This window comes from Ascaphus truei, chromosome 21, assembly GCF_040206685.1.
Source record: "Ascaphus truei isolate aAscTru1 chromosome 21, aAscTru1.hap1, whole genome shotgun sequence".
NCBI classification, from domain to species: Eukaryota; Metazoa; Chordata; class Amphibia; order Anura; family Ascaphidae; genus Ascaphus; species Ascaphus truei.
The window spans coordinates 2,010,129-2,022,508 of NC_134503.1; the positions used below are offsets into that span (position 1 = coordinate 2,010,129).

At 52.9% G+C, this 12,380-nt stretch overlaps 2 protein-coding genes across 4 annotated transcripts in view; both read left to right on the forward strand.

The window, feature by feature from the left end:
* The window catches only part of L1CAM (L1 cell adhesion molecule), a 118,339-nt gene extending 117,984 nt beyond the window's left edge, over positions 1-355 (forward strand). Inside the window, exon 26 of the mRNA XM_075579514.1 lies at positions 291-355. Coding sequence (XP_075435629.1) covers positions 291-355 — 65 coding nt within the window. The remainder of the gene's footprint in view (positions 1-290) is intronic.
* PDZD4 (PDZ domain containing 4) lies at positions 269-10,034 on the forward strand. Of its 3 annotated transcripts, none has more exons than XM_075578369.1 (8): positions 269-550; positions 1,588-1,678; positions 2,673-2,771; positions 3,811-3,873; positions 4,275-4,376; positions 4,596-4,733; positions 4,860-4,970; positions 5,469-10,034. In XM_075578369.1, exons 1-8 carry the CDS (start codon positions 396-398, stop codon positions 7,095-7,097), a joined length of 2,388 nt encoding a protein of 795 aa, XP_075434484.1. In that variant the 5' UTR covers positions 269-395; the 3' UTR covers positions 7,098-10,034. The 3 variants fall into 3 exon arrangements, with proteins under 3 accessions (XP_075434484.1, XP_075434485.1, XP_075434486.1); XM_075578370.1 differs by having other exon boundaries at positions 4,596-4,709; XM_075578371.1 differs by lacking the exon at positions 4,596-4,733.
* Positions 10,035-12,380: the final 2,346 nt, after the last annotated feature.

The following is a 12,380-nucleotide window of genomic DNA, read 5'->3' on the forward strand; positions in this document are numbered from 1 at the left end:
GCTGAGGGGCATCTCCGTGTGAAAGTTCCTGCACTGGTGTGAAGCTGTTGGGCGTATCGCGTCGTCACGCCGCTGCCCAGCATGCACTGGCACTCCTACGCGTTTTCATCAGGAAGTATCCCACTTGACACGAAACGCATAGGAGTGCCAGTGCATGCTGGGCCATGTAAATAGATATTATTTTGCACTTTTAGTGATCATTTCCCTTCCTTTGCGCCCCCGTTCCTTTTGTTTACACCCACTTGATGGGCAGTGTTGGGACAGCACCACTGATTCTCTGCCATTCACAGGTGAACGGGAAGGACCTCTCGCGACTGTCCCAGGAGCAGACGCTGGAGACCCTGCGGGCAAGTAAAGACCCCCTGCTGATCCAGGTGCTGAGGCGGAGCCCCCGTATGAAGGGGACCCTGGCCACCTCCTCCCATGACCTGCAGTTTGTGGACAGCGGGACGCAGACAGACATCACCTTTGAGCACATCATGACACTGGGCAAGGCGCGACCCCCCAGCCCTGCCATGGTGGTCCTGGAGCCATACGTACTGTCGGAGCTGTGAGTAAAGACCCCGTGACCTCACGTGTCGCTCCCGTTTGGTGGGGACATAGTGACACTTGCTTCCAATGTAAAACGTCAACAAAAGCAGTGACACACACACACGTAATGCCTCCCCTTGTAGGGCACAGTGCCAACGTGCGGGGAAACCGTTTCAGGCGAGGAGAATCCGGCCTGTGCAGCCAACACAACACAGACCAACAAAGTCCTCAAAATGCCAGTCTCCTCTAGGACAGAGGTACAAAGTAGGGCCCTGGTGTACGGTCCATATGGGACGTGAAACGTTGTTTCTCCTAGGTTGTTACAATAGATGAAGAATTGCATTGTGAACGTGTGAGTAGAGCTCGGCTTTGTACCTCTGCCCTAGGGGAGACCTACACTGTGTATCTCTGTCCTAGGGGAGACCTGCACTTTGTACCTCTGCCCCAGAGGAGACCTGCACTGTGTATCTCTGTCCTAGGGGAGACCTGCACTTTGTACCTCTGCCCCAGAGGAGACCTGCACTGTGTACCTCTGTCCTAGGGGAGACCTGCACTGTGTATCTCTGTCCCAGAGGAGACCTGCACTGTGTATCTCTGTCCCAGAGGAGACCTGCACTGTGTACCTCTGTCCTAGAGGAGACCTGTGCTTTGAGGATTGTGTTTCCCCTTGTAGGGTGACACAGCGACAGACACATCCATTGTGCCACTCCCAAAATAAGGGGAAACACACATTTTACATGTCACACCCATATTGACACCCAGACCCACTAAAGGCTGACATATTGACACAGCAATGTCCAGTCTCACTCCCACGACAGTGCTGACAGACAGAAGAAACCTCACTGATATAGTAATCCCGATACAGAAGGGCCCAGTGAGGCATTGAGTCCAACATTCAGGCAGTAGGGACGCTGCATTATTAGCACTGACCCTAATGTATTCTTATACATGGGGATATAATGTACGTGGATATTACACGAGTGGGTGAGATGACGTGTGCGAGGCGATTGTGCACAGGCTCAGGATGTTCAGGGTGGATTGTTCTTCCTCTCACAGTCCTCCCATTGGGAATGAGTTTTATGAGCAGGCTGAGTATATGGAGGGCGTTCAGCCTGAGGGAGAGCGGGCAGATGAACTGGAATACGAGGTGAGTTCCTTCCCACTGCCCAGTGATCTCATACACTGTACCGCTATACACTTCTATACGTGTCACTGTATCGCTATACACTTCTATACCGTGTCACTGTATCGCTATACACTTCTATACGTGTCACTGTATCGCTATACACTTCTATACGTGTCACTGTATCGCTATACACTTCTATACCGTGTCACTGTATCGCTATACACGTCTATACGTGTCACTGTATCGCTATACACGTCTATACGTGTCACTGTATCGCTATACACATCTATACGTGTCACTGTATCGCTATACACATCTGTACGTGTCACTGTATCGATATACACATCTATAAGTGTCACTGTATCGCTATACACATCTATACGTGTCACTGTATCGCTATACACTTCTATGCGTGTCACTGTATCGCTATACACTTCTATACGTGTCACTGTATCGCTATACACTTCTATACGTGTCACTGTATTGCTATACACTTTATGTACTTTCCCTGTCTGCCACGGTGTCATTGTCATTGTACCCCTCTTTGGTTTCTTTCTCTGTATCTCTCCTATCTCTATTTTCTTATCTCTTGCTCTGGTGCCTCCTGTATATACAACCCAGTGTCTCAAATCTTTTTTTAATATCCCTTTATCTTCCTATTTTTTGTCTCTCTCTCTGTCTCTATCTTTTCCCTGCCCTATCACTTTCTCTCTCTCTCCCCCCCCTCTCACTCCCCTCTCTCTCTCTCCCCTCTTCTCTCTCTTCCCTGTCTCTCTCCCCTCTTCTCTCTCTCTCCCCCCTCTTCTCTCTCTCCCCCCTCTTCTCTCTCTCCCCCCTCTTCTCTCTCTCTCCCCCCTCTTCTCTCTCTCTCCCCTCTTATCTCTCCCTCCCTCCTTTATCTGTCTCTATCCCTTTATCTGCTTGTATCTCCTGAGTCTTCCTGCACCTCCCAGTGACTCTGTGTCTGCTCCTCTATCCTCCCTGTCTGCTTCGGCCTCGTCTTTCTCTTCCTCAGGAGGTGGAGCTGTGTAAGTCCAACCACCAGGACAAGCTTGGACTGACCGTGTGTTACCGCACTGATGATGAGGAGGACCTGGGGATATACGTAGGGGAGGTATGAGCTACGTCATCACTTCATCCTCCTGGACCACTGCCAAAATAGTGACACCCACTCTACATATCACAGCCACAAAAGCAGATCACGCGTGTGACTTTGCCCTTGTTACATTGTCTCCATGAGGCGCCCTCTGACCTCACCTCCTCTAGCCAACATAGTCATGGTGTTGCTTTTAACCTTCTAGAGACGGCTCCGTAGCAAGCCTGCCAAGCATCAGCTGTCACTGCACCTTTTAGCTTCGCGCCTACTGCGATGACGTCACCCGTCGCCATTGCGATAGTTGCATTTAAAGTTTAGGCGACGACGCTGGCTACAAGGCCAGTGACGTCAGAAAGGGGGAGGGCACCCAGGGCACCCACCCACCCCCTTCCCCTTTGAGGTTTCCCCCCTCCCCTCTTTCGCTCCCACTCTCCCCTTTCCTCTTTCTCTCCTTATTTCCAGCTATCCCTTTTCTCATGGATTAAATGGGTTTGAATAAGGAAAAGTCGAACCCCCTAAGTTAAATTAAGGGAGTGCACTTGCATCTCAGCAATTTATAGACACTGTGAAAGCACACAGTGTATCCATAATCTAGGTTTCTGACTCTTTGTATTGTAAAGGAAAACAGGATGTTTGGCGCTCCGATGTGAATTGACTTCATATATCATCGATGTCCATGTCTTGAAAAATACAATAAAGTTTTGAAGAAAAAAAAAGAAAGGGGGAGGGCAGAGAGACGGACAAGCTCTCTGATTGGCCCCAAGGGGAGACTGTCGCTGAAAAAAATCAAATAACAGTGACTACCAGATTTTTGGTAGCGCTGTCGCTTGGTCGCGTGCACTATAAGCGCCGATAACGGCGACAATGCATTTGTTTTTACGCGACATCCCGTCGCCAGCACTATAAGCGCAGCCTAAATACGTGTTGCGGTGGTCAAGAGAGAAATGCTTATTAGGGCGTTTTAACAAATAAGCTACCTATTGCTGCAGCCAGAGACAGCTGGGGGAGACCAGGGAGACAGGATGACTTCTCAGTGACCGCGTGTTCTCTCTGACAGGTGAACCCAAACAGCATCGCAGCGAGAGATGGGCGGATAAGGGAAGGAGACCGAATCCTACAGGTAATTAAGAAGACCTGAGGAGCGATGAAAAGCCGCCAGACTAGCGGTCACTGTGTCACCTTGCAGTGTGACAGAGAATGGAGGGACTCGTCATCCATGGAGCCCCTTCTTTCACTGGTAGAATGGACATTAGGCTCTTAAGTATGAAGCAACACTGTGACACGGATACTGCGGGGTCTATAACTGCTCTGGTTCTATCCCTCTAACCACAGTGGGGCACATGAGCATAATGACAAAGGGGATATGGGGTCACAAAAAGGTCCCACGGACAAAGCCTGTTCCGTAAACTTTGGGATGATACAATACCGCAGGTACCTATGGTCCATCTCCCCTGCCACTCCCACCGCAGAGTGTAACATGCTCTACCTGTCACCATTCCTGGTGTGTCTTCTCGCTCTCAGATAAATGGCATGGACGTGCAGAATCGGGAGGAGGCCGTGGCCATCCTGACCCAGGAGGAGAGCACAAACATCTCTCTGCTGGTGGCTCGTCCAGAGACAGAGGTGAGAGGTTAATTATTCCTGGGCCTTCGAGCTATACCGGCTTCTGTTCCACTGTTAGTTCTACGCAGAAATATATTAGGGACCCACAATACTTACCCATCCCTGCATTACTTCAGCAGTGCAGAGTTCTTCATCACATTCCCACCTACTCAGCGACACTTAGTTCCACTTCACACAACCACAACATGAGTTCCACAGATTGTCCATCTCTCCCCTCAGACGGATGTCCAAAAGCAGCTAACAGAACACATCCTGTTTGACTTAAAAGACAGGAGAGATGATGGATGTGGGGCAGGTTTGCAAAGCCAGCTCAACGTACTGACCACCAAAAAGGTGCCTAGCGTGCAAAGCTGCTGTGTAGGTGTCTAAATGAAAGGGTGATAGGACGCAAGTCTCTCTCGGTGACATATTCACCAAGGACAGAGCTTAGCAGGAGAACGGTGACAGGATACTTCTCACCTCCTCTTCCCTGGTTTCTCCCAGTTGGGCAGGCGATGGAAGGATAGCGACAGAGAGGACTTCCTGGATGACTTTGTGTCTGAAAATGAAGAGGAGCTGCAAGCACAGACGTTGCCCTCTCCACCTCCACAACAGGTACAAAACCAGCCCTGTCCCCCCCTCCCAACATCAGCATGTCGCCTGGGCCCTTTCTCTGGTGACTCGGGATACCGACACCTACTAATCCCGACCCAACCCAGCACGCGCCACCTAACGCGCTCCTCCAGCAATTGACTTACTCTCCCCAGGTCTCGTACACAAGCGGGGCAGTCTCTATTTCAATAAACTCCACGGCAGTCTCTCAGAGTATCTTGCACTCTCGGAAAATTCAAGCTATCTGCAGTCTCTTGTTAACCATGTTTGTAACTGTGTATTATGCTCATAATTACCCCAGTGCTCCTGTTCTGTAACCCAACACACACAATCTCATATTCAAGTATCTCAATGAATCTCCCCTGGCCAAATACTTTGAAATAAATACAATAGCTTTGCCCGTCTCTGTGCATGTCTCCTTCACGCTTTTCTTTGCATGTTCTGTCGTTCTTTGCGTTCTTCCTTCCCCTTGTCTCATATTAGACTCTTCTACTCTCACAGGCGGAGAATGACAAAGCGGAGGCCAGCCCCAAATCTCCCCGACCTTTCCCTCACCCCGCAGGGCTGAGTCGCAGCCAGGAGCTGGACAGTGGGGTGGGACGGACGGACGAGAGCACCCGCAACGAGGAGAGCTCTGAGCACGACCTCCTGGGGGACGATCAGACCAGCAACGCCAACACACCGGGCAGCCAGCGACGCCTGCGCTTCCTGCGTGCGGACTCCCAGCATCCTCTGCAGTGCCGGGAATTTCACCACAGCCTGGACTCTTTGCTGGCAGCGGACGGCTCGGCCCCTTACACCGAGGTCCTTCCGCCGGTCGCAGGGCTGACGGACGAGGAGTATGAGAGGTACCGGGAGCTGCTGGAAATCACCTGCCACCTGGAGAATGGCAACGGACCGGCCTTCCTCTACGCGTCCCGGCAGGGCGGGCTGGACGTGAACCGCAATGAGAGCGTCCTGCGGGAGATGGCCGTGCTGGAGGAAGAGCTGCGGCACCTGGAGTTCAAGTTCCGCAATGTCCTGCGGGCGCAGAAGATGCAGCAGCTGCGGGAGCGCTGCATGAAAGCCTGGCTCCTGGAGGAGGAGGACAGCCTGTATGAGTTTGTTGGTGGGGGCACTGTGAACGTAGAAGCCTCCACCAAGCTCCCTGATATCACTGAGCTGCCAGAGAGGTCAGACAAGGACAGCACCAGTGCTTATAACACCGGCGAGAGCTGCCGGAGCACCCCTCTTATGATGGAGTGCCCCTCATCCTTGGACAGTCCATTGCGGCGGCTGAATGATGCCAACAGTGCCGCTGGCGGGTTCCGTCAGGCAGCTGAGGGTCACCCCACCAATGCCAACATGAACAGAGTACATGGCAAAAATGTGCTACCCTACCCTGGCAGTCCCGAGCCTGTGCCACCCAAGTTTCGCTCCTTATGCCGTGATGGGCGCCATGCTACAGAGGAGAGGCTGAGAAGGGGGGTGAAACCCGGGGGCGAGATGGATCGGGGGAGCCGTGAGAGCAGCCCGTACCTCAGCAGACGTCAGCGCTCCCAGGGAGGGGAGCGGTATCGGAGCTGCCTCCAGCTGGCACAACCACGGAGCCTCGAGGAGTTGGAAGGGGTTCCTACCTGCGGCAAAGGGATGGGGGTTACTCAGAGCTCTCACCCCCAGGCAGAGCCACGCATGGAGTGGAAGGTAAAGGTGAGGAGTGATGGGACACGTTATGTGGCCAAGCGTCCCGTGAGAGACCGTCTACTGAAAGCCAGAGCCATGAAGATCAAAGAGGAGCGCAGTGGGATGACCACCGACGATGACGCAGTGAGCGAGATGAAGATGGGCCGCTACTGGAGCAAGGAGGATAGAAAGAGGCACTTGATGAGAGCTCGAGAGCAGAGGAAGAGAAGGGAATTCATGATGCAGAGTAGGTTGGACTGCCTACGGGAACAGCAGCAGCAGCAGCAAGGCGGGGAAGGGAAGGGAGAGATGAGCATCATCGCCCTCAGCCACCGCAAGACCATGAAGAAACGCAACAAGAAGATCCTGGACAACTGGATCACCATCCAGGAGATGCTGGCTCATGGGACACGGTCAGCTGATGGCAAGCGGGTGTATAACCCCCTGCTCTCTGTCACCACGGTCTGAGACGCGGCGTGCGTGTCTCCCACTGGACTCGTTGCCAAATCCATTCTCCTCTCTCCAGCTCCTACTTCTCATTCACTCCACGTTCTGCCTTTTCCTTTACATCTGCCTCCGTTCCTCTCCCCCCTCCCTCTTTCTCTCTAACTCTGCACTTCCTCTCTGCCTCTCTCAGAGGTGGGCAACTGCAGTCCTCAAGGGCCACCAACAGGTCAGGTTTTAAGGCGATCCCTGCTTCAGCACAGGTCTGAGCCACTGATTGAGCAACCTGTGCTGAAGCAGGGATATCCCTAAAACCTGCCCTGCTGGTGGCCCTTGAGGACTGGCATTGGCCACTCCTGGTACTCTATTTCCATCTCTCTCTCTCGCTTCCTGTCCCTCCTCTTCTCCTCGCTCCCCATCCCTGGGAGAGGGTATTTTAACACAGGGTGAACTCGATCTCAAACCAGCTGTCATTTGTAGATTCGTCAGCTTGTAAAAAAGCAACATTTGTAAGACTCTCTGATCTGGGGCCGGTGCCACCCGAGCCCCCCGCCACACGAGCCCCCCGGAGGGATCCGAGTGGATACACAAATAAACCATTCTCAGACGCCTCCTTTTATTGGGGTGATGGGAAATGGAGCACAATACACCCTCTTATCTCCAGTGTTCACTGGAACCTGTTCTTGTGGGCGGGGGCCTTGGGGCGGCCTTTATTTGAGTGACAGAACCTTTACCAGCACCCCAGCCACTCTGATTGTTTATACAGGCGTGGCGCCTTGCACCTGCCAGCGCTGGCATTGTTGGAGAAGTACAATAAACACTGCCACCTGGTGGTTTAAGAGCACATGGACAGGTGTGACTTCTGAAGGACGATAGCACAAAGGGGAAGGTGGCTATGACATTTGGGAAAGGGACCCACCTTCCACCTTCTGAATACTCCTGCACATGAAGACGCCGTGTGCAGCCCTGCGTCCACAGAACCCAACCCGTCTGTTGTTCCCAATGTGTTTGTGACCTCTGTTAGATGCTTTGTAATGTTGCGTTGCGACTATTCTGTTTGTCATGAGCGGAGAACGCGTGGGAAGGGAGAGAGGATTGGGAGAGGGGCGCAGAGGATAAAGGCATCTTCTTCACAGGTGTTAGAGAATTAGGGGAGCACACGGGCTCTAGAGAAGCCTGGCACATGGACACGGTTTCTCCAGGCCATGGTTTTCAGCTTGGGTCCTCTGGGTCTTTGGTTTTGGACGGTCAGGGAGTCCTGGGGGACGTGTCCCTTCTGGACAGGAGCTTTTCAAGATCCGTTGCTTAATGGAGACCTGGGTTCAAAGTGCAGCGAAAAAAACCATGTCCGAAAAACATTGTGGGGGACATTCACAAGGTCCGCTGTGGGGGAACTCATCCACCTGCCGGCGTTATTAGAATCTATTTGTATGGCGCCGACATATTCAGCAGTGCAGTACAATGTGGGAGGGAGGACAATATTCTATAACAAGAGAACATATATGTTAAGACAAAACGGACAATAGGAAGTAGGTCCCTGACCCAAGGAGCTGACACTCTAGAGCAGGGGTTTCAACGCTTTTTTGGTTAGGGAACCCTATAATTATATTGTGAAATTCTGAGGAACCCCAACCCTCTCTCATAGCGCGTCTGAGATCAGATGCATTGTAAGGAACCCCAACCCTCTCTAATAGCGCGTCTGAGATCGGATGCATTGTAAGGAACCCCAACCCTCGCTAATAGAGCGTCTGAGATCAGATGCATTGTAAGGAACCCCAACCCTCTCTAATAGCGCGTCTGAGATCGGATGCATTGTAAGGAACCCCACCCCTCTCTAATAGCGCGTCTGAGATCCAATGCATTGTAAGGAACCCCAACCCTCTCTAATAGCGCGTTTGAGATCAGATGCATTGTAAGGAACCCCAAACCTCTCTAATAGCGCGTCTCAGATGAGATGCATTGTAAGGAACCCCAACCCTCTCTAATAGCGCGTCTCAGATGAGATGCATTGTAAATTCTTCTGTAATTGGTGCAATTTTCAAATAACCGGAAAATTGCAGGGAACCCTTTAGGGACGTCCGGGGAACCCAATGGTTCCTAGGAACTCCTGTTGAAAAACACTGATCTAGACCTTGGTGAATCTCCCCCTACATGAACTAAACTGTCTTTCCAAAAGCCAGTGCGTCCAATGCTCAACCAACGTACAAACAGCAGAGATCTGCGGTGCATTGCTCTGCGTGTGATATATGCATATTGCTCTGCAGTGCATTGCAGAACCCTCGAAAGGCAGAGACCCGCAGGCAAAGCAAGAATATTCTTCAACTCAAACTGATTTTAAGATGGGTCTGTTTGACTTAAATCTTTCTTAAATATTTGTAATCTTTTAAGAGACCAGAAAGGAAATGTGATCACAGAACCAGAGAATCGCTCTGTTTAGTACAATAAAATCCCTTTGATCTGATGCATATTTTGGTGCTATGAGTTTCTCTACCTCCCAATCCTTCCTGCAGTCAGTACGAGAGACGTCCCTCACGCAGGGTCACTGACCGGCACAGGTCACGGTCACGTGGAGTCACTGACCGACACAGGCCACACACACGTGGAGATACTGACCGGCACAGGCCACGGTCATGTGGAGTTACTGACCGGCACAGGCCACGCACACGTGGAGTTACTGACCGGCACAGGCTCTGTTCACGTCAAAATAATAATCAATGGAGCTGCCAGGGCGTGGGGAAATATCCACAACTGCCCCGTGTGACACAGCTCTGACCTCTCACATGGGGTCAGAGATTCACCGTCATATTGGGCCTCCATGCTGGGCATGCCTCCTCCTTAGCAGCGGTGCCTCCTCTGCCCCCCTCTCGGGCTCACGGAGTAGATGGTAATTGGGGGTCCTGTGATTTATTTTATCTTGGTGGTGGTCTGTTCGGTTTACATTAAATCCCCGTTGTTATTGTGTCCGATCTTCTCTCTGCTACTGGGTCAGCAATCGTAATAAATGGGAACGTGGTGCGATACGGTGTGTCCGAATATAGACATTGACTGCAGATAAGCACCACACTGCCTACCCACTGCCCGCCTACCCACTCTGCCCATCACTGCCTGCCTATCCACTCCGCCCATCACTGCCTGCCTACCCACTCCGCCCATCACTGCCTGCCTACCCACTCCACCCATCACTGCCTACCCACTCCACCCATCACTGCCTGCCTACCCAACCCATCACTGCCTACCCACTCTACCCATCACTGCCTGCCTATCCACTCCGCCCATCACTGCCTGCCTACCCACTCCGCCCATCACTGCCTGCCTACCCACTCCGCCCATCACTGCCTGCCTACCCACTCCACCCATCACTGCCTACCCACTCTACCCATCACTGCCTACCCACTCTACCCATCACTGCCTACCCACTCTACCCATCACTGCCTGCCTACCCACTCTACCCATCACTGCCTGCCTACCCACTCTACCCATCAATGCCTGCCTACCCACTCCACCCATCAATGCCTGCCTACCCACTCCGCCCATCACTGCCTGCCTACCCACTCCACCCATCACTGCCTACCCACTCCACCCATCACTGCCTACCCACCTCTAACCCGGCATCACTGCGCGGGAATCCACTTCTGCAGACTGAGAAACGATGGGTATAATTTCCCTAATATGTAAATGAGGGAAGCGCCGGTACTTTCCGTGTCCTCACCACAAGTAGAAAGGAGCTGGGAGAACGCCATACAAACCAGCAGCGGTTTGTTCTGTTACCGGCCCAATGACCAATGTCACTGTCCTAATCCGGCCCTTGGGTTATAAAACCCGGATAGAAGATGGATAGGTCCCCCCAATATCAGGAAGGGACCAGTCACACACAGAGGGACCCGCGTGGGCTGCAAACTCAGTGACACACACACCCCGGGTGCAGTGAGGGAGAGGCACCCAGCATGATGAAACACCTCTCTCTATTCTTCACCAGGCGCCCTGCTCCCTGTCACAGGGATTACCTCCGCCTGGCCCTCTGTCGGGGCGTCACAGGGATTACCTCCGCCTGGCCCTCTGTCGGGGCGTCACAGGGATTACCTCCGCCTGGCCCTCTGTCAGGGCGTCACAGTATTGGGGTATAGTTTTTCAACCCCCTTTTAGCTCATGGCGAGAAGAAACAATGCTAAAGGAACAAAGGGCACAGTGGATTTAGAATATCCTAACTCATTTATTGAACCAACACAACGTTTCGTCCGTACTGGTCTTTATCAAGTGACATAGTGGTAACCAGTTAGGGTGCGTAAGGCGCCCCGCACCCTGTAACTAGTCTGTTCCTAATAATCCCAGACTAATCCCATTGTCCTCTCACTGAGGTGTTATATGTATAAAGGAGAGATTATTTCTCTCTCCCCGGGTGGCTCAGAGGTGGAAATGTTTTACCTGAAGTGACTGAGTCCTGGGTTCAAATCCCCCAGTTTCCCTTTTAGTTTCGGGCAGAGATAGATACACTTTATAAGAACTAATACCCAGGCTGCAGTGTGTGCGGTGCTGGTAGCTCAGCGGTTAGTACAGCGCTGTCAGTGTGTGCGGTGCTGGTAGCTCAGCGGTTAGTGCAGCGCTGTCAGCGTGCGCGGTGCTGGTAGCTCAGCGGTTAGTGCAGCGCTGTCAGTGTGTGCGGTGCTGGTAGCTCAGCGGTTAGTGCAGCGCTGTCAGCGTGCGCGGTGCTGGTAGCTCCGCGGTTAGTGCAGCGCTGTCAGTGTGTGCGGTGCTGGTAGCTCCGCGGTTAGTGCAGCGCTGTCAGTGTGTGCGGTGCTGGTAGCTCAGCGGTTAGTGCAGCGCTGTCAGTGTGCGCGGTGCTGGTAGCTCAGCGGTTAGTGCAGCGCTGTCAGTGTGCGCGGTGCTGGTAGCTCAGCGGTTAGTGCAGCGCTGTCAGTGTGCGCGGTGCTGGTAGCTCAGCGGTTAGTGCAGCGCTGTCAGTGTGCGCGGTGCTGGTAGCTCAGCGGTTAGTGCTGCGCTGTCAGTGTGTGCGGTGCTGGTAGCTCAGCGGTTAGTGCAGCGCTGTCAGTGTGTGCGGTGCTGGTAGCTCCGCGGTTAGTGCAGCGCTGTCAGTGTGTGCGGTGCTGGTAGCTCAGCGGTTAGTGCAGCGCTGTCAGTGTGTGCGGTGCTGGTAGCTCAGCGGTTAGTGCTGCGCTGTCAGTGTGTGCGGTGCTGGTAGCTCAGCGGTTAGTGCAGCGCTGTCAGTGTGCGCGGTGCTGGTAGCTCAGCGGTTAGTGCAGCGCTGTCAGTGTGCGCGGTGCTGGTAGCTCAGCGGTTAGTGCAGCGCTG